Here is a 26,080-nt window from a genome sequence, read left to right on the forward strand (position 1 = left end):
TTGGCCCTGATCACCGGCCAGGCCTAGGGACCCCACCCATGCATGAATTCGTGTACCGGGCCTCTAGTGTAAATATAAAAGGTTAAAATTCCAGTCATGATTCCTTAGGCGTTTCGAGCAAAACCTTGTACGTAAGTAAAAATTGAGTAAGAGTATTGTTAAAATATAAAACATGATCAAGAGCAAATCTAAAGTCATTTTGAGTTTTAAAAGACTTTTGTGAAATAAAGACGGATAGAAATGTAAAGTTCCTGGTTACATGGAATAGAAGCATAAAACTGGGGTTCCTTAAAATCATGCTAAGTGAAATAAGTCTTCTGGGATGATATCAGAGAGCAACTGAAGTCCTTTTTAGGGAAAATGCTATTTAAGAGATGAACTACAGGCAGAATACACCATGGGAATAAACATTTAGGAAATGAAAACTAGAAACCACTACATAAAGGAGTCCTTGCTTGAGAAAAAGAGACTATGCGTAGTTCAGACATTTTTCCAAAAATTAAAAATCTCTTGACAAACACTAAAATTTTTACTGCTACCTATTTCATTACCTTTTTGCTGGAGGAATTAAATTTTCTCTGTAAAGAAACAAAGATGCAAAAATATTTAGTTGGATCTTCTTTGCCTTCATTAAGTAGAGCAAATATTTTTTAATCTATCAAAAGTATGTAGTTTTATCATGGAATACTATGCAGCTCTTACCCTTTGAGATATCATGGAGGGACCTGGAGAGTATTATGCTAAGGGAAATAAGCCAGTCAGACAAAGACAAGTATCACATGATCTCACTCATGTGGAATCTAATGAACAAAATAAACTGTTGAACAAAATAGATCCAGAGACATAGAAGCATGGAACAGATTGTCAAATCTCAGAGGGAAGGTGGGAAGAGATTAACCAAAGAACTTATATGCATATATGCATAACCCATGGACACAGACAATAGGGTGGTGGAGGCAAGGGGTGAGGGCGGGGTATAAGGGGTCAATAGGAGAAAAAAGGGGACATATGTAATACTTTCAACAATAAAGATTAAAAAAAAAACACCAAAGGGACAAGGAAAGAAAGTATGTAGTATAGTTAAAATATAATTGATTTAGCTTCTTAAATTTGAAGACAAATTTTGCCTTCATAGAAGAAAATTTTTGCGTGTGTGTGTTTTTTTTCTGTTCTGGATAAAACTTTGTTTTTTCTGAGCACGATAGTTAATAATTTGGGGATTCAAAAGTATTAATTGTTATTTCTACTTTTATAGTACTACTTGTCCAATTCTGAAAGGGAACATTATGAAAAAGAATTCAGCCAAGAACGACAACAAGAAATTTTGAGAAGAACAGCGAAGGACTTACCTATCTACACCACATCAGGCTCAAGGAGTAAGAAAAACAAATTTTAAGCTTTTCTACTCAAAGCATTTTTAAAAATATGGTCATACCTGCCAAGATTTATTTGCATGATTTGACTATTAAATGGATATTGCAATTCCTAAAATAACATAGGCAAGAATAAGATTTTTCTAATGTTCTGTCTTCTGTGATATTTTAGATATAGATATGTATATATATTGATACAGATTTTTTAAAAGATTCGCTTTAATATGAGTCTCTTTTTCTCTATATGTTCTTTTTTCCCCAACTTCACCTTTATGGCTAAAAGTTTGAGTTATGATTCTTAGTAAACTATCATTTGGAAATTCTGGTTTGAATTTGAATATTATGTGTCATCTCTGAGTAATTATAAAAAATCAAGAACATGCTAAATTAGAGAGGAGAGAAGTAGAAGCTAATATTTAGAGCCAGAATTTGAACTCAGGTTTGTGTGGTGCCAAAGCTGTTGGTATTTCCACTGTCCCACTGCCTCCATTGAGAGATATGTGACTGCAGTAGCAACTTCCTTTTCTCAGGGACAGAACCTTATGATAGGGGTGAAACTATGAGTGGCCAACCTGATTATTTAAATATAGTAAACTGTTTTAAATTATGTATCATGTAACTCAAGCATTCATTAAATACCAGATAATAGTAGTAGCTAACAATTACTCTGTTCTAAGTGCTTTGCACCTATAAACTCATTTAAACTTCACAACAATCCTGTGAGGGTGGTACTGTTGTCTACAGATTAGGAAACTGAGACACAATGGGCTTAAGTATCTTTTTCAAGGTCAGACAGATATATGTAAAAAAAATGGGTTTAAATCAAAGTGCTCTGTCTTCAGGACCCACCAGTGCTTCTCCACCCAGTGGGAAACAAAAGACTTTTCCTGTGTATAGTTATATACACACTAGAGGCCCGGTGCACAAAAATTTGAGCACTCGGCGGGGAGGGGGTCCATCAGCCCGGCCTGTGCCCTCTCGCAAGTCTGGGACCCCTTGGGAGATAACGACCTGCTGGCTTAGGCCTGCTCCCGGGTGGCAGAGGGCAGGCCCAATCCCTAGGTGCAGCCCCTGGTCGGGCTCAGAGCAGGGCCGACTGGGGAGTTGGGCCGCCACCCCCTGTCATGCACAGAGCAGGGCGGATCGGGAGGTTTCGATGCCACCCTCAGTCACGCTCAGGGTAGGGCCGATTGGGGGGTTGGGGCACCGCCCCCTGTCACACTCAAGGCAGGATCGATGGGGAGGTTGCGGCACCACCCCCTGTCACGCACAGAGCAGGGCCAGTCAGGGGGTTGGGGCACTGCCCCCTGTCACTCACAAGCAGGGCCCATCGGGGGTTGGGGCTCTGTACCCTGCCATGCACAGAGCAGGGCCCATCAGGGGGTTGGGGACCTCCCCCCTGTCACGCACAGAGCAGGGCCGATCAGGGGGTTGAGGAGCTCCCCCCTGTCACTCACAGAGTAGGGCCGATATGGGAGTTGGGGCACCGCCCCCTGTCACACACAGAGCAGGGCGGATCAGGGGATTTGGGCGCCGCACCCTGTCACACTCAGGGCAGGGCTGATGGGGAGGTTATGGCTCTACCCCGTCACACACAGAGCAGGGCCCGTGGTGGGGGTTTGGGGCGCCGCCCTCTATCACCCACAGAGCAGGGCCGGTCAGGGGGTTGGGGCACCGCCACTGTCACACTCAGGGCAGGGCCGATGGGGAGGTTATGGCTCTACCCCGCCACACAGAGAGCAGGGCCCGTTGGGGGGGTGGGGTTGGGGCCCCACACCCTGTCACACACAGAGCCGCAGGGCGATCAGGGGGTTTGGGCGCTGCCCCCTGTCACGCTGATCCTGGTGCCGGGAGGCCTCACGGCTCCGCTGATCCCGGTGCTGGGAGGCATGTTACCCTTTTACTATATAGAATAGAGGCCTGGTGCACGGTGGGGTCCGGCTGGTTTGCCCTGAAGGGTGTCCTGGATCAGGGTGGGGGTCCCCACTGGGGTGCCTGGCCAGCCTGGGTGAGGGGATGATGGCTGTTTGCAGCTGGTCACACACCCTTCAGGGTGGGGGTCCCCACTGGGGTGCCTGGCCAGTCTGGGTGAGGGGCTGAGGGCTGTTTTCAGGCTGGCGGGTGACTGAAGCTCCCAACTGCTCCTTTTTTTCTTTTTTTATTCTGGGCCAGGTTTAGTTCTGTGGCTTGGCCCCAGCTCTTAGGCCTCGGCTGCTGAAAGCAGGTATCTGGTTTGTTTGGGTTCTATAATTGAAACACTATATCAACTCCAGCTCTGAGATCCTGGCTGGCTGAAAGCAGGTTTCTGGAGTTTTGTTTAGCTTCTATATTTGTAACAATGTTTCAAACTGCAAGCTCAGAGGCTGGCAAGGGAGGCGGGGAACGTTGGAGTCCTCCGTCACTGAAGCAAGCAAGCCTCATGTTCGCTTCAAGCTGCTTGGCTGCCGGCCGCCATCTTGGCTGGCAGTTAATTTGCATATCGCCCTGATTAGCCAATGGGAAGGGTAGCGGAGGTATGGCTAATTACCATGTTTCTCTTTTATTAGATAGGAATGTGAGTTCAGAGAGTATAAAGTTTGCACAAGATTTTTGGAGGGGATATTTGACCAAGTTTTTCATTTTTTTGATGCATTTAATGCTGTCCTTCTTAAATAATTTAGTGTATTACCATATGGAATGAAAACATGGATTTCAGATCAAACCCCAACTTTCCCATTACTAGTAGTACAATGAGACTTAAACTTTCTAAGCCCTAGTTTCCTCATTTTAAAATGAGGATAATATCTACATCTCTGGGTTAGTGGAAGTATTAAATGAGAAACATAGATGAGATATGCACTTAGTATAGATCTTTGTACATAATGAATTTTCAATATATGATAGCTAATTTAAAATAATCCTTTGTTAAAAAATATTTTTATTGGTTTTTAGAGAGAGAGAGAAAGGGAAAGGGAGAGAGAGAGAAACATCGATCAGCTGACTCCCGTACGTGCCCTATGAGGGATCAAGCCCTAAACCCCAGCATGTGCGCTTACCAGGGATTGAACTTTATGGTACATCCTTATGTTGCATGGACATTGCCCAACCAACTGAGCCACATCAGCCAGGGCAATCTTTTCTTATATTTAATTATGAAAGGTCTGGTTAATAATAATTCTTAGTAGTTAACAATACTTCTCTGCAGATTAGATGTGTTTAACCCAAAGTCCAAGATTTCAAAGAATTTTGGAAGCTCTGAGGTTTTACGCAAACTTTCAAGTAGCCTATTCATAACAAGATCATCTGAGCAGTACATGTGCTCCAAAGAGTTAAGAGCCATGATGTAAAATCTTGACTCTTTTTTAAAAAAATACCTTTTATTGATTTTTTTACAGAGAGGAAGGGAGAGGTATAGATAGTGAGAAACATCGATCAGCTGCCTCCTGCACACCCCCTACTGGGGATGTGCCTGCAACCAAGGTACATGCCTTTGACCGGAATCGAACCTGGGACCCTTGAGTCCGCAGGCCGATGCTCTATCCACTGAGCCAAACTAGTTAAGGCTTGACTGTTTTTTTAAAAAAATATTTTTATTGGTTTTTAGAGAGGAAGGGAGAGGGAGAGAGAAACATCGGTTTGAGAATGGATCATTGTCCCCGCTGAGGATTAAGCCCACAGCCCGTGTATGTGCCCTGACCAGCAATTGAACTGGCAGCCTTTTGGTGCACTGCACAATGCCCAGCCACCTGAGCCATACCAGCCAGGGCTAAAATCTTTACTCTTAAAAAAAGCTTTACTGCTTTTCATTACATAAAATGGCTGCCCTCTAATCTGAATAATAGCTTCATCTATTGAATACTACATCAGTATCAGGCCAAGCACTTTATTGGTGATGGTTTAATCCTCAGAACAATTCTGAGATGGGTGCTGCACTTGTCCCCATTTTAGAGATGTGAGGCACAGTGAGAAATACCCAGCGTCGCAAGTGGCTAGGCCTGGGATATGTGCCTTATTTTCTGATTGCTGGCAGGTCTTGCTCTGGGGAACTATTTTATACTGTATTTCTACTGCTTAGAATCCCAAACTCTGGGGCTTTTTCTTTTTCTTGCTACAGAAGCAATACCTATAGATCTTTAAAGAAGAAATTTACAGAAACATGTTACAGAAAGTCTACCTTTCATAGACCAGAGATCATTGAAAGTATGGAGGTGCCTTCACAGAGGGGAGTTAGGGTGCTGGGCATCAGAGTGGGGTCTTCTCACTGAATTCTTTTGTGTGTGCCTTTTCGAGCTATGTGAATATATTATTATCTATTCAAGAAACAAAATGTGTCTTTCCAAACCTTCTCCCCTCCAATCTCAATCCAACCAGCAGTTATCTCTAGCTTTGTTCCACACTGTTTCCCTGTGTTGTTAACTCTGCTAACACAGAGGTGGAGTTGTCCTTCCCCACATTTTTTTTTTCTTTTTCTTTTGGTTGTTGTGTCTGCCTGGAATGATTATTTTTCTCCCTTTAAATCCAGTTTAAAGTTTTAATTCACTGTCCACCTCTCTGCAACTTTTTTCACTTTAACAAGAAGTGATTTAGTGAGTCTTCTTAGAACATCTCAAATTTTTACCTTGTAGACTATAAGTCAAAGCATTTTAGTTATCGATGTCCTTCTCACTTTACTGACTTTAAGCCCCGGCAGCCAAGAGTTCTCCCATGGTCTCTAACACAGTGTCTCAATAAACAGGCATCAAGAGATGTCTGTGGAGTGACTATTTCTGGGTGTTCTCTTTCATGGCTATTTGTACTTTATTTATTCATTTATGTATTTATTTGTGTGCACTTTTTAAAAAAATATATTTTATTGATTTTTTTACAGAGAGGAAGGGAGAGGGATAGAGAGTTAGAAACATCGATGAGAGAGAAGCATCGATAAGCTATCTCCTGCACACCTCCTACTGGGGATGTGCCCGAAACCAAGGTACATGCCCTTGACCGGAATCGAACCTGGGACCTTTCAGTCCGCAGGCCGACGCTCTATCCACTGAGCCAAACCGGTTAGGGCTGTGTGCACTTTTTAATCTCCCTGGTTTTCTCGCCTTCACTAATTTTTCTCATCATAGAATTTTACTTTATATTTTATTAAAAATAATATTTTTATTATAGTGATAACTGCTTTATTGAGAATCTGCTATGTTCAGAGGTTTTATTTTAATCTGAAAACTAGTTCATTATAATTGATATTATTTACATTTACAGAAGAGGAAACGGAGGCTCTTAGAATGTAAGTTACTGGCCCAAGGTCATCAGTCATTGGGCAAACTAGTATCAAAACTGATGGCAGAGTTATTAGTTGTCCATTTCCCCAGAGTTATTTATAGAAGAAATGAAAGCAGATTTTATAGTCAAATTAACTAAAGTTGTATAACCTTCAACACCTTTTCATTCTTAAATGTAGCCATCAGATATTGTGAAAGATGTCAGTTGATTAAACCTGATCGGGCGCATCACTGCTCAGCATGTGACATGTAAGTGTTACCTTCATTTGCTTTCCTTTAACTCCAGCATTGGAAATTGGTGACAGGAGAACAGAAGGGGAAGGGACATTTTATATGCTTTATACTTAGCAAAAAGACTTCATCCTCTCCATTATTTACTATACAGTGGGGCCTTGACTTACGAGTTTAATTCATTCCGAGACCGAGCTAGTAAAGGAGCTCGTTAAGGAGCTCGTTAAGTAGCTCGTTAACTCAAATTACTCTGTCAACTCAATGCAAATAATCTGCCGAGAGACAGCTGGTATCTCAAAAAACTCATTAGTCGGGACACTAGTAAGTCAAGGCCCCACTGTATATGTGGGCTAACATTAATATTTCCATAAGCTAGAATATACTTTGGTGTAATCTTTAATAATAGTTCCTGTACTGGTTGATGGAATTTTCTTTTTTTAATCCTCACTTGAGGATATATGTTATTAGAGAGAGGAAGAAAGAGAGAGAGAGAGAGAGAGAGAGAGAGAGAGAGAGAGACATTGATTGGTTGCCTCCCATATGATCCCCAACTGGGGATCAAACCCACAACCTAGGTATGTGTCCTGACCAGGAATGGAACCCATAAACTTTTGGTGTATGGGATGATGTTTCCACCAACTGAGCCACCCAGCCAGGACTTGATGGAGTTTTCTTTAAATATATTTTTTATGTTTATGCTTAATATAATATTGATGAACAAGTAAGCAATTACCCCCTTAAGAATAACTATTTCCTGGATTAAAATGTTAATTTTTTTGTTTTTTATTATAAATGTTGATATTAAAACCTAACAAGCCACACACAAAAAAATATTTCTTTAATTTTAATCTGTAACGTTGTTCCCAGAAAAAACTTAAAAGATTTTATTCCTGCACTTGTTAGAAGATAATGTGTTGGAAGGAAAGATCCCCAGTTTGGGAATCCCAGTTAATTCTTGAACTTGAGTTAGACAAGTTATTTAACCTTCTGGGTTTAACTTTATCATTTATTATGTTAATGGAGATGATCTGTGGTCTGACTTTATAAATATACAAAAGGCCTGGTGCATGACCGGGCCGGGGAGGGCCGTGGGAAGGCTCCAGGGCATGTCCGGCCCATTTTGCCCAGTCCAGATTGGCTGGACCTCAGCAGCACGCTAGCCTATCAGTTGGAGCATCTGCCCCCTGGTGGTCAGTGTGCGTCATAGCTACCGATCGAATGGTCGCTTTGGCTTTTATATATATAGATAGATTACATATACTGGCAGGGAGGCAAATTTTGGGATTTTTTTTTAATTATAAAAATAATTAAATGCTTATCCATGGATAGAATTTTATAAAATACTAGAGGCCTGGTGCATGAAATTCATGCATGGGTAGGGTCCCTAGGCCTGGCTGGCAATCAGGACTAATCTGTGGGGTGACCGGTGGGGCAATTGGGGGGGCCCCCGCTGGCACCCGCCTTGGCTGGCCTGGTGCTGCCCACTCGCCAGCCCTGCCCCCCGCCACCACCGTCGGTCCTGCAGGCTGGGGGAAGCTCCTGCGTTGAGCGTCTGCCCCCTGGTGGTCAGTGCACATCATAGCATCTGGTTGTTCCACCGTTCGGTTGATTTGCATATTAGGCTTTTATTATATAGGATGTGGAAAAATAATCACATATAAGCCCATCAGTGTTAATATTTTAACATAGTTGCTTCTAAAGTTTTCTTTTTATGACTTGCACAGATTTAAAATAGGGATTGTCTGTATTTCATTTCATTTCCCTTAGCTGATTTGTGAGCTGGACTAGCTAATGTACCAAGTGCATCATATCTGTGTGTTAAAATGTCTGTCTCTTGATGTGGTCCAAGGCAGAAAACTATTACCTTTTACCTATGAAAGTATTGGGGAAAATATCAGAAAATTAATCTACTGCTTACTTGGTTGGTTTTTCTAAGATGTATTTGTAAAGAGAAAAATGTAAGGGAAAAAATTATCAACAATGAGAATTATGTTTATTTGGTTTTTAGATGTATTCTTAAGATGGATCATCACTGTCCTTGGTATGTATAAACACAGAGGAAGTCACATATAAGGGTGGAGAGGTGGGAAGGAGAGAAAATTTTCCAGATCAACTTAATTACTTATATACAACTAGAGGCCTGGTGCACGAAATTCGTACACTGGGGGGGGGGTGTCCCTCAGCCGAGCCTGAACCCTCTCCAATCTGGACCCTCTCACAGTTAGACATCCCTCTCACAATCCTGGACTGCTGGCTCCCAACCGCTCACCTGCCTGCCTGCCTTATTGCCCCTAACTGCTTCTGCCTGCCAGCCTGATTGACCCCTAACCACTCCCCTGCCAGCCCAATCACCCCCAACTGCCCTCCCCTGCCAGCCCGGTTGCCCCTAACTACCCTCCCCTCTGGCCCGGTTGCCCCCAACTGCCCTCCCTTGCAGGCCTGGTCGCCCTTAACTGCCCTCTCCTGATGGCCTGATTGCCCACAACTGCCCTCCCTTGCCAGCCATCTTGTGGTGGCAATCTTGTGACCACATGGGGGTGGCCATCTTGTGCGAGGGTATGACGGTCAGTTTGCTTATTACCTCTTTACTATATAGGATAAGATTGATCTATTTATATACATGTTTATACTAAATGTTTTCCTTTAAAAATATATTGATATTGGTAATCCAAATAATTATATATTAAGAATTAATATTAGATTTCCCAGTTCCTTATGGAATTTATTAAAAACACATTCACAATTAAGACATTGCTCCCTACTTTCCAAATGACCCATGTCCTAATAATAATGATTAAGTTTTTTTGAAATGTCTTGTTTATTATTATGATTAGAAAAGAAAAACATACATTTTACCATCTTAACCATTTCTAAGTTCAGTTTAGTATTGTGAAGTATTTCATATTGTGCAACCAGTCTTCAGAACTTTTTGATCTTGCAAAACTGAAACTCTGTACCCATTAAATAGCTTCTCATTTCCCCTCCCTTAGCCCCTGGCAAACATTCTAGTTTTTGTTTCTGTGAGTTTATGATTTGTCTTATTTTTACAGTGTGACCTTCTTTATTCTTCTAGGGTGAATAACTGTGTGGGATTTTCTAATTACAAATTCTTCCTGCTGTTTTTATTGTATTCCCTATTATATTGCCTGTTCGTGGCTACAACAGTTTTACAGTACTTTATAAAATTTTGGACGGTAAGTCTTTTTTTTATCCTAAAACATGTTTAAGACTTTTTAAAATGCTGTATTCATAAATAATTTATTCTTTATTACAAGTAGATATACTTTATTTAATTTTACTAGTTAGAATTTATAATGGATCAGAGAGCAAACAGGGTAGTATTTTCCTACATATATACATGTTTACTTTAAGTAAATGAATATTAAACAGGATGTAGTGAGCTTCTTTTTCATGATCTAAACTGTTTTCAGTCACACTCTTACTAGTGGACATAACAATTTTAGGGAAGTAATGGCTTTTATTTGAGTTGATGAGACTTACTGAAGTTTTATAGTAATAAAACTGATATTCTCAAGTCTATATAATCACTAATCTCTGTCATATCTGTATAGACATTAATCCTTTTTCTATCATGAGTTGCAAATGTTTTTTTCCACATTTTCATTTTATATCTTACTAGAGGCCCGATGCACGAAATTTGTGCATGGGTAGGGTCCCTAGGCCTGGCCAGCGATCAGGGCCAATCTGTGGGGTGACCAGTATAGTGATCAGGGGACCCCCGCTGGCACCCACCTTGGCTAGCCTGGGGCCTGCAAACTCGTGGTAGCTTCTGCGTTGAGCGTCTGCCCCCTGGTGGTCAGTGCGCATCATAGCAACTGGTCGTTCTACCGGTCATTCTGCCATTTGGTCGATTTGCATGTTAGGCTTTTATTATAAAGGATAACCCTGCTTTATTTTTTATCAAATCAAAGTTTTATATTTTAAAGCAGTACTTTTTTTAAAAAAAATATATTTTATTGATTTTTTACAGAGAGGAAGGGAGAGGGACAGAGAGCTAGAAATATTGATGAGAGAGAAACATCAGTCAGCTGCCTCCTGCACACCCCCTACTGGGGATGTGCCTGCAACCAAGGTACATGCCCTGGGACCCTTCAGTCTTCAGGCCGATGCTCTATCCACTAAGCCAAACCAGTCAGGGCTAAAGTAGTACTTTTTTAATGATTTCCAATTTTAAGGGTTTTTTTAATTTAAAAACAGTACTTTGCATTTATGATTCCTGGCTTTAGTTTGTTTGCTATAAATTTCTTTTGGAATTTTTGTTTGTGTTTTCACATTTAATTCTTTGATTTTGAAAGGGTGGTTGTTGTGGTTGAAAAAGTACTTTTGGCCCTGGCCTGTGTTACTCAGTGGTTAGAATGTTGGCCCACCCACCAAAGGGTCATGGGTTCAATTCCCGGTCAAGGGTATGTACTTGGGTTGCAGTTCGATCCCCGACCCCTGTTGGGGTGCTTGCAGGAGGCAACCAGTCAGTGTGTCTCACATTGATGTTTCTCTCTCCCCCCCCTTTCCCCTCCTTCCCTTCCACTCTGAAAAGCAATGGAAAAAATATCCTCAAGTGAGGATTAAAAAAAAAAAGTACTTTAGGAATTTATTCCTAAAAACCCTCTGAAGGTGTTTTAAAATACAGGTTTTGTTATTATTCAGGTATGGTGAAGCCAACAGATAAGGAGGTAATTACCATTGAAAGGATAGTTTGTCGCTCACAGTTCCCAAGGGCAGAGGCATGCCATACTGTGCTATACCACACAGAGCCACACAGGGAAGCACTGGGGTCATGCAGTAAGCAGAAGGGGCAAGCCCAGAGCCTTTATTGTGATTTCTGTAGGAAAGGCAGGGCATTGTAGGGCACGGGGATTTCTAATTAACCAGTTTGAATAATTCAATACTCTCTGGGCATACAGGCTGTTCCTGGTTGTCTGATACTTAACTCTAGGGCAGGGGAATATTGCATCCTAGAGTGTAAGAGTCAGGCAGAGGAGGTGGTTTGGAATTTGGACTCTAACTGGTTGGTTTGTACATGAGAGATACATTCCTTGCCATTTCTTAAGAATTAGATAGCCCTGGGAGTGACAGTTTCTTCCCAGTCAGCAAGGCTCAAGATATCAGAGCATCAAGAACATAGAAAATAAGAAAGTATACTTAATGCAGAGGGGCTATTATTATTATTCCAATTTTCAGAGTTGGAAAATGAGGATAGAGAAGTTAGATAACTACCCAAGGTAACATATTTAATAGTATTGGAAGCCAGAATTTTAACTGACATCTGTCTGTTCCAACATACAGATACTTACTACTATGACTTGCTATTCATAATCATAGTTGGGAAGAACATAATTAAAGGCTCAAGTCATAAAACACAGTTATTTTTTCATGAAATACCTAATACATTTTGGAAGGATTTTATTTAAAACATCATTAGATGTTTAAAATTTGGGTATTTAAAACCAGGGAATGCTGACATAGCCTTTGAGCATGTTAGAAAAGAGCACCCCATATCTATGTGGTCTTAACCTAATGAATTTTAGCCTCTATTGTTTCCCTACCTTGGTATTTTGTTCAGTTTACAATCTACTTAACCATACTCAATGGCCCTATTTAAAGGAAAAGGATTCAATGCCAGATGAATGAAGTCCAAATTATAGAATTTCACATTTCTTTATCAGAAACTTCAGCACTGTTTGCATGTAATGATTTATTAATTAAGGAATATTAACTTTTTTAGGTTAATCATGTTAAGAAAGTCTAGTAAACTTAAATCTACCTTTTTCTTCATTTGTTCAACAAATATTTACTTACCACCTATAATGTTCCAGGCAGTATTCTAGGCACTTGGGATATATCAGTGAACAAAACAAAGAGTAATGTCTTTGGAAGAAGGAATCAAATAATAAACATAATAAATAAGTAAATTATATATTAGAAAGTAAATGCTGTGAAGAAAATAAAACTAGGGTAAGGGATTTGGCAAGTGTATGAGAGTGGGTAGGATAGGTGCAGTTTGCAGCATTAAAAAGAGTGATCAGGTAGACCTCAGTAAGAAGTTTTGAGGAAAGACCTTAAGTTAGTGGATATCTTAGAGAAGAACATTTATGCACACAACACAGGAGCACCTAAATATATAAAGCAAATATTATATTAACAGACTTAAAAGGAGATATAGCCCGGCTGGTGTTGTGGAGTGATTGAGTGTTGACCTATGAACCAGGAGGTCACAGTTCCATTCCCAGTCACGGCACATGCCCGTGTTGCAGGCAGGAGGCAGCCAATCGATGATTTTCTCTCATCATTGATATTTCTATCTCCTCTCTCCCTCTCCCTTCCTCTCTCTGAAATAAATTTAAAAAATATTTTCAAAAAGGAGATATAGACAGCAATACAATAATAGCAGGGGACTTTAATACCCCACTTTAATCAGTGGGTAGACCATCCAAACAAAAAGTCAATAAAGAAACATCTACCTCACCGTAGCTGGTTTGGCTCAGTGGATAGAGCGTCAGCCTGCAGACTGAAGGGTCCCGGGTTTGACTCCAGTCAAGGACACATGCCTGGGTTGCAGGCTCCATCCCCAGTAGGGGGCATGCAGAAGGCAGCCAATCAATGGTTCTCATCATTGATCTCTCTCTCTCTCTCCCTCTCTCTCTCTCTCTCTCTCTCTCTCTCTCTTCCTCCCTCCCTCCCTCCCTCTCCCTCTCTCAAATCAATAAAAATATATTAAAAATAAATAAAAATAAAAGATGTGTTTAAAAAAAATGAAACATCTACCTCAAATGACACATTAGTCCACATGTACTCAACACACATGTAGTGAACACTCCATCAAAAAACCACAGAATACACATTCTTCTTAAGCACACATGGAACATTCTCAAAGATCTAAACAATAGATCTTTTTTAGTCAAAAAAACAAGTCTTAATAAATTTAAGAAGATTGAAATCATACAAAGCATCTTTTCCAACCACAATGGTATAAAACTAGAAGTCATTTACAAGAAGACAACTGGGAAATTCACACGTAAGTGTACATTAAATGGTACTGAACAACCAGTGGATCAAAGGAGATATTAAAAAATATCTTGGGACAAATGAAAATGAAAGTAAAACACACCAAAACTTACAGAATGCAGCAAAAGCAATTCATAGAGGGAAGTTCATAGTGATAAGCACCTACGTTAAGAATTAAGAAAGATCTCAATGCAACTTCAAAACTTAAGAACTAGGAAATGAAGAACAAATGAAGCCAAAGTCAGCAGGAAGAAGGAAATAACAAAAATCAGATCAGGGTTCATTCAGAATTCAGCTACCAGGGAGATTGAAAATGGTGGTGGAGTAAGTGGATGATGCTACACAGACACGTTCCCAGGATCAATGAGGTATTACCTCACACCTGTCAGAACAGCTACCATCAACAAATGACAAGCACTGATGAGGATGTGGAGAAAAGGGAACCCTAGTACAGCTGGTGGGACTGCAGACTGGTGCAGCCATTATGAAAAACAGTATGGAGTTTCCTCAAAAAATTAAATATGGAACTGCCATTTGACCCAGTGATTCCACTTCTAGGAATATATCCTAAGAAACCGGAAACAGCAATTAGAAAGAATGTATGCATCCCTATAGTCATAGCAGCACAATTTACAATAGCTAAGATCTGGAAACAACTCAAGTGTGCATCAGTAGATGAGTGGAAAAAAGCTGTGGTACATTTATACCATGGAATACTATGCAGCAGTATAAAAGAAGGATATCTTACCCTTTGAGACAGCATGGAGGGACCTTGAGAGTGTTAACGCTAAATGAAGTAAGCCAGTCAGAAAAAGATAAGTATCACATGATCTCACTCATGCGGAATCTAATGAACAAACTCATGAATGGAGTGGTTCCAGAGATATGGAACAGAGTGGGTAATCTCAGAGGGAAGGCAGGTGAGGGTGAGTGTGGATGGGTGGGAGGTGATCAACGAAAGAACTTATATGCATATATGCATAACCCATTGTCATAGACAATCGGGTGGTGAAGGCAGGGGGCGGGGGTGGGGTGGAAGGGGTCTGTGGGAGGAAAAGGGACATATATAATACTTTCAACAATAAACAAAAAGTTCAACTAACGTCTACAAATTTAAAAAAATAGATCAGAAATCAATGAAATAGACTTAAAAAGAAAATAGAAAAGATTAGTGAAAATCAGAGCTGGTTTTTATAAAGAGAAACAAATAAACAAACCGTTACCTAGACTCACCAAGAATAAGACAGGACTCAAATAAAATTAAAAAATGAAAGAGGAGACATTACAACTGATACCACAGAAATACAGGGGATTATAAAAAACTATTATGAACAATTATATGCCAAGTATTAGACAACCTAGAAGAAATGGATAAGTTCTTAGAACCATACAAACTTCCAACATTGAAAAATGATGAAATAGAAAATCTGCACAGACTAATTACTAATAAGGAGATTGAATCGGTCATCGAAAGCCTCCCTGCCCTCCAAAGAAAAGTTCAGGACTAGATGGCTTCACTGATAAATTTCACCAAATATTTAAAGAACTAACTCCTGCCTTAAACTTTTCCAGTAAATGGAAGATGAGGGAATAGTTCCAAACTCACTTTATGAGGCCAGCACTACTCTGACACAGAAACCAGACAAGGTCACTACAAGAAAAAATTACATGCTAAAATCCTTGGTGAATATAGATACAAAAATATTTCCACAGAATATTAGCAAATTCAGTAATGCTTTAAAAGAATCATACACCATGATCAATTGAGATTTATTCCAGGATGCTTCACCATCTACAAATTCATCAGTGTGATATACCACATTAACACAATGAAGGATAAAAATCATGTTCATCTTAATAGATTCAGAAAAAGACATTTGTTAAAATTCAACTCTGTATACAATACTCAACAAAGTGGGTATAGAGGGAACATACCGCACTATAATAAAGGCTATAACCTGTCTAATAAAAGTGAAACATGGTAATTAGCGTACATCCGCTACCCTTCCCATTGGCTAATCAGCGAGATATGCAAATTAACTGCCAGACAAAATGGCGGCCGGCAGCCTGACAGTTTGAAGCTAACATGAGGCTTGCTTGCTTCAGTGACGGAGGACTCCAACGTTCCCCGCCTGCCTTGCCGGCCTCTGAGCTTGCAGTTTGAAACATTGTTACAAATATAGAAGCTAAACAAAACCCCAGAAGCCTGCTTTCAGCCCGCGGGGATCTCAGAGCTGGAGTTGATATAGTGTTTCGATTATAGAACCCAAACAAACCAGATACCTGCTTTCAGCAGCAGAGGCCTCAGAGCTGGAGCTAGAGCTAAAGCTGGCCCAGAATAAAAAAGAAAAAGAAAAAAAGGAGCAGTTGGGAGCTTCAGTCACCCGCTAGCCTGAAAATAGCCCTCAGCCCCTCACCCAGACTGGCCAGGCACCCCAGTGAGGACCCCCACCCTGAAGGGTGTGTGACCAGCTGCAAACAGCCATCATCCCCTCACCCAGGCTGGCCAGGCACCCCAGTGGGGACCCCCACCCTGATCCAGGACACCCTTCAGGGCAAACCAGCCGGCCCCCACCCATGCACCAGGCCTCTATCCTATATAGTAAAGGGGTAATATGCCTCCCAGCACCGGGATCAGCGGAGCTGCGAGGCCTCCCAGCATGGGGATTAGCGGAGCTGAGAGGCCTCCCGGCACCGGGATCAGTGTGACAGGGGGCAGCGCCCAAACCCCCTGATCGCCCTGCGGCTCTGTGTGTGACAGGGCGGGGCCACAACCTCCCTATCTGCCCTGCTCTGTTCGTGACAGGGGAAGGCACCCCAACCCCCTGATCAGCCCTGCTCTGTGCCTGATAGGGGGGAGCTCCCCAACCCCCTGATCACCCTGTGGCTCTGTGTGTGACAGGGTGTGGAGCCCCAACACTCCCCCACCAACGGGCCCTGCTCTGTGTGTGGCGGGGTAGAGCCATAACATCCCCATCAGCCCTGCCCTGAGTGTGAGAGTGGCGGCGCCCCATCCCCCTGATCGGCCCTGCTCTGTGGGTGATAGAGGGCAGCACCCCAACCCCCTGATCCGCCCTGCTCTGTGCGTGACAGGGGGGAGCTCCCCAACCCCCTGATGGGCCCTGCTCTGTGCCTGACAGGGGGCAGTGCCCCAACCCCCTGATTAGCCCTGCTCTGTGCGTGACAGGGGGTGGCGCCGCAACCTCCCCATCGACCCTGCCCTGAGTGTGACAGGGGGCGGTGCCCCAACCCCCCAATCGGCCCTACCCTGAGCGTGACTGAGGGTGGCATCGCAACCTCCGGATCGCCCTGCTCTGTGCATGACAGGGGGCAGCGCCCCAACTCCCCAATCAGCCCTGCTCTGAGCCCGACCAGGGGCTGCACCTAGGGATTGGGCCTGCCCTCTGCCACCCGGGAGCAGGCCTAAGCCAGCAGGTCGTTATCTCCCAAGGGGTCATAGACTGCGAGAGGGCACAGGCCGGGCTGAGGGAGCTTCCCTCCCCCCCGAGTGCACAAATTTTTATGCATCGGGCCTCTAGTTTATATATGTAAGTGCACAGCTAACATCAACTGTGAAAAAATGAGTGCTGTTCTTCTAAGATAATGAACAAGACAAGGATGCTCACTTGTTTATTTAACATAATATTGGAAGTCCTACCCAGAGCTATTGGGCAAGATAAAGACATTGCCCAGCCAGTGTGGCTTGGTGGTTCAACATTGACCTATGAACTGGGAGGTCATAGTTCCATTCTCCGTCAGGGCACATGCCCGTGTTTGGGCTCGATCCCCAGTGAGGTTCGAGTGGGAGGCAGCCACTCATTGATGTTTCTACTCTCTCCCTCTCCTTTCCTCTCTGAAATAAATACACTTTTTTAAAAGTTACTAAACTACTTAAAAAAAGAAAAAAGAAATCAAGACTTTGATATTGGAAAGGAAGAAGTAAAACTGTGTCTATTTGTAGATGACATTATTTATAGAAAACCCTAAAGAGTCCATCAAAAAACTTAGAATTAATAAATTCAGTAAAATTGTACGATATAAAAATCAGTATAGAAAAATCAGTTGCATTTTGCTACACTAATAATCAGAAAGAGTAAACAATCCCATTTACAATCATACCACAAAGAATAAAATACCTAGGAATAAATTTAAGGAGGTGAAAGACCTGTTATACTGAAAACAGACATTGATGATAGCATTTGAAGACGACACAAATAAATGGAAAAATAGTCTGTGTGCATGGGTAGGAAGAATTAATATTGTTAAAAGGTTCAGACTACCTAGAAGTGGTCGCTGGGTGAAAGGGGGGACATATGTAATACTTTCAACAATAGAGATTTTTTTTTTTTTAAGGTTCAGACTACCAAAAATTTACAGATTCAATTCAATTCCTATCAAAATTTCAATGGCATTTTTCCACAGAAATAAACAGTCCTAAAATTTGATTGGCAGATGAAAGGGGGTGGAGGCGGTAGAAGAGGGTAAAGGGTGGGTAATGGTGATGGAAGGAAACTTGACTTAGGGTGGCAAACACACAATACAATATACAGATGATATGTTGTAGAACTGTGCACTTGAAACCTATTTAATTTTATTAACCAGTGTGACCTCAATGAGTTCATTAAAAAAGAAAACTACCATATGATCGAACAATTCCACTTCTGGAAATATAGTCAAAAGAAACAAAAGTAATTATCTCAGAGAGATATCTGTAACTCCATGTTCATAGCAGCATTAATTACATTAATGAAGACATGGAAACAACCTAAGTGTCCATCGACAGATGAATGGATAAAGAAGATGTATCTTTATACAGTGGGATATTATCTACACTAATTAAAGAGAAAAATGGTAATTGGCGTACGGCAATACCGTTTTCATTGGCTAATCAGGGCTATATGCAAATTAACTGCCAACTAAGATTGGCAGTTAACTGCCAACAAGATGGTGGCTAATTTGCATATGTAGGCACAATGCAGGGAGGCGAAAGGGAAAGCAGGAAGAAGCCCCCTGCCACTGACAGTGATCTGAAACCCGGGGGGAGCGAAGAGGTGGGGGGCGGGGCAAAGGCGGCCCCAGGGCCCCCCAGCCATGATCGGAGAATCAGGCGCCTTTGCCCCCCTGGCCAGTGATAGCAGGAAGTAGGGGTGGAGCCAGCGATGGGAGCTGGGCACGGTCGAAGCTGGCAGTCCCGGGAGCTAGGGGTCCCTTGCCTGGGCCTAAAGCGAAGCCCACGATCGCGGCGCCCCCCCCCCCCCCCCCCCGCTGCCACTGCAGGTCCCCGCTGCCCGGGCCCAACACCTAGGCCAGAGGCGTTAGGCCTGGGCAGGGGCGGAGCCTGCAACCGCGGGGAGCTGGGGGTCCCCTGCCCAGGCCTGACACCTCTGCCGGAGGCCTCAGGCCTGGTCAAGGGGCCGATCCGGTGATTGGTGATCGGAGGGTGATGAGGGTCAACTCCTCTGGCTGAGGCATCAGGCCTGGGTGGGGGGCGGAGCTGGGGATTGGGGGGATATGATGGTCCCCTTGCCCAGGCCTGAAGCCTGGGTCAGAGGCGTCAGGCCTGGGCGGGGGCCAGAGCCAGTGATCGGGGGGAGATGGCGGTCCCCTGTCCAAGCCTGACACCTCTGGCGGAGGCGTCAGGCCTGGGCAAGGGGCCGATCAGGCGATCGGAGGGTGATGGGGGTCAACGCCTGAGGGCTCCCAGTATGTGAGAGGGACGAGGCTGGGCTGAGGGACACTCCCCCCCCCCCCCCCACATACACCCAGTGCACGAATTTCGTGCACCGGGCCCCTAGTTCAGCCATAAAAAAGAAGGAAATTCTGCCACTTGGGACAACATGGATGGTACTTGAAGGCATTTTTGTAAATGTAATTAGTCAAAGATAAGTAATTATGATCTCACTTATATGTAAACATAAAAAAACCCCACCAGCTAATAGATCTAGAGATTGGTGGTTGACAGAAGTAGGGGGTGGGGAATGGGTGAAGTGGGTGGACATAGTAAAAATAAAATAGACCCTGGAGATGTAATGTTCACTATGGTGACTACAGTTAATAAGGATATTTGAAAGTTGATAACAGTATATCTTAAAAGTTCTCATCACAAAAAAATTATAACCATGTGAGGTGATGGATGTTAACTAGACTTACTGTGGTGATATTTCATAGTACATCCAAATATCAAATTGTTATGCTGTGCACCTGACACTAATAAAATGTTGTGTCAGTTATATCTCAACTAAGGAAAAGAAAAGTGATCAGGATAGACCTAAGTAAGAAATAATATTTGAGCAAAGACTTAAAGAGAGTTTGGGGATATCTGAGAGTACAGAATTTCAAACAGAGGAAAAGATCTGAAATTAGGAGTGTTCCAGCCATGTTTGAGCAGGAGAAAGTAATCTAGTGTGGCTGAGGGGGTGAGCAAGAGTGAGACTAGTGGGAAGTCCCTGATATGGGCCCCAAAAATAAAGAGTCTTGGAAAGTGTAGTAAGGACCACGGCTTCTACTCGGTGAAATGGGAACAGCTGTGATGTGAAGGATCACTGATTGCTGTGCTGACACTAAAACAGAAAGGGGCAAGTGACAACCTTTTAAAAGACTATTGCAATAACAATGAAGAGGATAAGAAATTGTCCCATCTGGATCTGGAAACTGCTAATTAAAAGTTTTTTTTAAAAGCTACTTGATTTCAGAGAGAGGAAGTAATAGGGAAAGAGAGAGAGATCAATGATGAGAGAACCATTGATCAGCTGCCTCTGCATGCCACACACTGGGATCGAGCCCCAAACCTCAAACTGTGACCTCCTGGTTCATAGGTCAACACTGAACCGCTTAGTCACACCGGCTGGACTATTTGCTAAAATTTTTAAATTTTATTATATCTTAAATCTGTTTTAAACACAATGGAAAAGTGTGTATTTAAAGTGTACCTGAAATGTGCTTGAAGAGCTAAATGTTCTTGCTTGTTTTGTGTTTTTTGAGAAAATGTTGTCAATAATTTTTAGAGAGCAACATCTTAGTGTTCCTTCAAAACAAAAATATAACGGTAGTGTTCAGAAAAATGTTTAAAAATTGGTTTCTTAATACATTGTCTCTATTTGTACAAGCTTTGCCACAGGAAGTCTACACAGAGTTGTCCAAAGGTAAAACACATTACTGCCATGACATTTTGTCATCTCCTTTATGATGTTTGTAGTGAATATATACATAAATATATAATATTTATTTGCTTCACAAGAAGGGAGATAGGAGAATCACTTGATTTTTTTTTAAAATTTTTATTTATTGATTTTAAAGAGAGGAAGGGGAAAGAGACATCGATTTGTTGTTCCACTTATTTACGTATTCATTGGTTGCTTCTTGTACGTGCCCAGACCAGGGATCAAACCCACAACCTTGGCATATTGAGATGGATGCTCTAACCAACTGAGCTACCCAGCCAGAGCCACTAGATGTTTAAAAGGTATTGTGGTTGCCCTAGCCAGTGTGGGTCAATTGGTTGGATTGTCGCCCTGTACACCAAAAGGTGGCAGGTTCGATTCTCGGTCAGAGCACATACCCAGGTTGCAGGTTCTATCTCTGGTTGGAGCATGTGCAAGAGGCAATTGATCAATGTTTCATTCTCTTTCTCTCCCTTCCTCTCTCTAAAATTAATAAAAATACAAGGTATTGTGGTTACTATTGAGGAGAAGAGAAGATGAACAATAGAGTTATGTAATACTAAAGACCTTTCTTTTAGCCTGTAAACAGTGTTTAAGTCAAGTAGCACCACCTTGTGTTGTAGTAGCTTTCATGATTACAGATTCCTCCTTATCCTATCAGTAGATACTAATTTCTTCTGAGTTAAGACTTTGCTTCTGTTAAAATGAACATAGCCATAAGAATGGGTAACCAACAAACTGTTTTCTTTCACTCATAATTTGTGTTAAATTTAAATTCATTTACCAAAATTGCTAATTACCAAAAAAGGCTCTGTAGGAATGGAGCAAGGCTTAAAAAGATAGGGATGGAAACAGCTGAGAGGATGGGCATATTCGTATTGGAATTCCAAGAATAAAGATTAGAAAAGTCCAAAAATAAATATATCACAATTAATTTCTGGTAAGCATTATATATGATTAACATTAGCAGATAATTTAGCATTGATGTGAAAACCGTCCTACTTCCTAGATGTTGGAGGAAAGGTTTTCTTTCACTTATGCAGAAAGTACAAAATAAAAATGTTGATTAAAGAATCTATCTTTTTTTTATTACTGAAAGTATTGCAATTTTTATAATGTTTAAAATCAATTTTTTAGATAGCGCTGATTTTATGTAAGTAAGCTCCTTTGATAATACCAATTTTCTGCTTTCAAAATATTATTTTTGGACATATCTAATTTATTTTGTTACTCTTCATATCTGGCAAATTTTTATTGGTTTAACCATTTTTAGTAAAACCACATAAGAGTACATGCTAGAAGTTGATTATCTTCAAAATTAACACTTCTTTTCTCTTTTCTCAGAATGAACTCACAGATACACGTGCCAAATTCCACGTACTTTTTCTTTTCTTTGTGTCTACAATGTTCTTCATCAGCGTCCTATCACTTTTCAGCTATCACTGCTGGCTAGTTGGAAAAAATAGAACAACAATAGGTAAGTAGGTCAAAATAAATCATAATGATTTAGGGAAATGACCGTAAGTGAATATGAAATCTAGAGGACAATAGATGATAAAGAAGTGTAAAATAATTATATGTGAAAATTCACCGTGACTGGACAGGAACAATGGGTGTATGTAAATGTAAAGGGTGAAGAAGTTAGATTGACTTTTATATATTTTTTCAGTCGCTCATTGTATATAAAAGTAGAGAACAAGACATATTTTAATACAAGCTACTTTCTGGGAGATTAAAAATGGTGGTGGAGTAAGTGCATACTACACCAACATGTCCCCAGGACCAAACTGGAATTACAACTAAAATACAAAAAAAAATCCTGAATAATCAACTAAAGACTAGCTTGAGATAACCCTGATAACCAACAATGAAAAGTGGAAGACCACAGAGAGACTGGTAGGAAGGACAGAGGTGCAAAAAGGCTGGCTGGGCTCCCACAGATAGCAGCTGAAGTTCTGGAGAGAGATCTCAGCTGTGGGTGGTTGCCACTGAGAAATCTGGGGTCTAATCCCCAAGCTGGGTCCCCCATCAGAGACCAACAGAACTGAGAAAAGTGCCCACATAACATCTGGCTGTGAAAAACAGCAGATTTGCTGTATGCCAGGAAAAGACAGCTAGAAATGCAGGCACCCTCTTAAAGGGCCAACACACAAAATTTTGTGTACAGCCACTCACCTTGGGCTCCAGCACAGGGAAGGCAGAGTGGACTGGAGCTATGTGACCAGAAGCCTGGGTTGTGGGTTCTGGACTTAGAGCTCAGAAGGCAGATACCCTGGTTTCCTATGCTGATTCATTCCCTCAACCCTGTGGAGGTCATCTTTGTCAGATAGACTTTGGCTATCCAGGCAATTTTTTTCTGGGGGAGAAGACAGTTGACCCACCCTACTGGAAAACCCCTTGCCCACCATGTGGAGTTTTTGAGGCCCATTAAGAGATTGAGAATAACAATTAGCCTCCAGGCAGAAGCAGTTGCCCCACCCTGTTGGCAAACCTAGCACTGCACCTGTCGATGATTGATGATCTGAGGGCTACTCAAGAGTAAATCCAATCAGTCCGCAGAGAGCAGCAGTGTCTGGAGGCCTTGAGTCTTTGCCCGATCTAATTAATCAGAAACAGCATTTGACACTGTCCTACACTTGAGATTGGGCGGTGTAGCAGATCTACCTAGTACATAGTCACAAACCCAAACAGGCAGCCAAAATGAGGAGACAAAGAAACACCCCCCAGATGAAAGAACAAGAGATTTCTCCAGAAGAAGAGCTAAATAAATTGGCGATAAGAAATTTATCTGATACAGAGTTCAGAATAATGATGGTAAAGATGCTCAACAGCATGTGAAAAGATATAGTAACTCTGAAGAATGACAGAATTAATAAAGAACACAGGGGAAGGAATACACAACAGAATAGGGGAAGCAGAGCATCGGATCAGTGAATTAGTAGATAGGGTAGAAAAAAATCACACAGAGAACCAAAAAGAAAAAACAATTACAAAACTGGAGGACAGCTTAAGGGAGCTGTGGGACAACATGAAATTTAATAATATTTGCATAATAGGTGTGCCAGAAGAAGAGAGTGAGCAAGGCATAGAGAATGTGTTTGAAGAAATAAGGGCAGAAAACTTCCCTAACCTGGTGAAGAAAAAAGGAACACAAGTTCAGGAGGCAGAGTCCCAAAGAAGAAGAACTCAAATAGGCCCATATCCAGACACATCATAATTAAAATTCCAAAAGTAAAAGAGAGAGAATCTTAGAGACAACAAAAGAAAAGTAATTTGTTACCTACAAAGGAGCTCCCATAAGGCTGTCAGATAATATTTCAGAAATTCTACAGGCCAAAATGGTGTGGCATGAAGTATTCAAGGTAATGATAAGCAAGGATCTAAAACTAAGATTACTATATTCAGCAAGGCTATCATTCAAAATAGATGATGAGATAAAGAGTTTCCATGACAAAAAAAAAGGGTAAAGGAGTTTATCACAACCAAACCAGCACTGCAAGAAATGTTAAAGGGACTGCTGTAATGAGCAGAAGTAGAGGGAAAGAGAAAACTAGGCATACAGAATTAAAATGGCAATAAATAAGTTCCTATCAATAATATCCTTAAATGTAAATGGATTAAATGCTCCAATCAAAAAACATAAGGTTACTGAACGGATACAAAAACATGACCCAATTATATGCTGCCTACAAGAGACCCATCTCAGAACAAAAGATACAATCAAACTGAGAGTGAAGGGATGGAAAAAAATTTTCCATGCAAATGGAAACTAAAAAAATACCTGGGGTAGAAATACTCATACCTGACAAAATAAACTTCAAATTGAAGGCCATCACAAGAGACAACAAAGGTCAATATATAATTGCACCTGGTAAACATATATGCACCCAATATAGGAGCACCTAAATATTAAAAAAATAAAAAAGACTTCTAGAGGGCTTTAAGGGAGAGATTGACAGCAATACATTCATAGTAGGGGACTTTAACACTCTGCTTACTTCACTGGACAGCTTTTCCAGACAATAAAATTTACAAGAAAACAGGGACTGTAAATGACACACTCGATCAGATGGATTTAATTGACATTTATAGAACATTTCATCCTAAAGCTACAGAATATACATTCTTCTCAAGTGCACATGGGTTATTCACAAAGATAGACCACATGTTAGGACACAAAACAAGTCTATACAAGTTCAGGAAGAATGAAATCATATCAAGCATATTCTCAGATCACAATGGATTGAAATTAGAAATCAACTATAGTAATAACACTCAAACACTTGGAGGCTGAATAGCATGTTATTAAATAATGAATGGGTTACCAATGAGATCAAGAATAAAATTAAGCCCTAACCAGTTTGGCTCAGTGGATAGAGCGTTAGCCTGCGGACTGAAGGGTCCCAGGTTCGATTCCGGTCAAGGGCATGTACCTTGGTTGCGGGCACATCCCCAGTAGGGAGTGTGTAGGAGGCAGCTGGTTGATGTTTCTCTCTCATTGATGTTTCTAACTCTCTATCCCCCTCCCTTCCTCTTTGTAAAAAATCAATAAAATATATTTAAAAATAATAATAATAAAATTAAAAACTTACTGGAAACCAATGAAAATGAACACACAAGAACCCACAATCTATGGGACACAGCAAAAGCAGTCCTTAGAGGGAAGTTCATAGCACTACAGGCCTACCTCAAAAAAAAAAAAAAAGAAAAAAAACACACACAAGAAAAATTAATAATAAATTATTTAACCCTAAAACTTAAAGAATTAGAAAGATTATGACAAGAAAAGCCCAGAGTAAGTAGAAGGAAGGAAATAATAAAGATCAGAGCAGAAATAAAGAACATAGAAACTAAAAAAGCAATATAAAAAGTCAATAAAGCCCTAACAGGTTTGGCTCAGTGGATAGAGCGTCGGCCTGCGGACTGAAAGGTCCCAGGTTCGATTCCGGTCAAGGGCATGTACCTTGGTTGCGGGCACATCCCCAGTAGGGAGTGTGCAGGAGGCAGCTGGTTGATGTTTCTCATTGATGTTTCTAACTCTCTATCC

At 41.4% G+C, this 26,080-nt stretch overlaps 1 protein-coding gene across 2 annotated transcripts in view; it reads left to right on the forward strand.

Moving 5' to 3' along the window:
• The window catches only part of ZDHHC20 (zDHHC palmitoyltransferase 20), a gene marked incomplete at its 5' end in the record, with an annotated part of 85,132 nt that overhangs the window by 40,092 nt on the left and 18,960 nt on the right, over window positions 1-26,080 (forward strand). Inside the window, 6 exons of one of the 2 annotated variants that reach the window (XM_081083546.1) lie at window positions 1,256-1,376; window positions 6,799-6,868; window positions 8,859-8,891; window positions 9,924-10,044; window positions 20,980-21,015; window positions 22,378-22,510. In XM_081083546.1, the coding sequence (XP_080939672.1) occupies window positions 1,256-1,376; window positions 6,799-6,868; window positions 8,859-8,891; window positions 9,924-10,044; window positions 20,980-21,015; window positions 22,378-22,510 (514 nt within the window). The remainder of the gene's footprint in view (window positions 1-1,255; window positions 1,377-6,798; window positions 6,869-8,858; window positions 8,892-9,923; window positions 10,045-20,979; window positions 21,016-22,377; window positions 22,511-26,080) is intronic. The other variant, XM_081083547.1, reaches the window with a different exon arrangement.

This window comes from Myotis nattereri, assembly GCF_964212035.1.
Source record: "Myotis nattereri genome assembly, chromosome: 2".
Taxonomy (NCBI): Eukaryota; Metazoa; Chordata; class Mammalia; order Chiroptera; family Vespertilionidae; genus Myotis; species Myotis nattereri.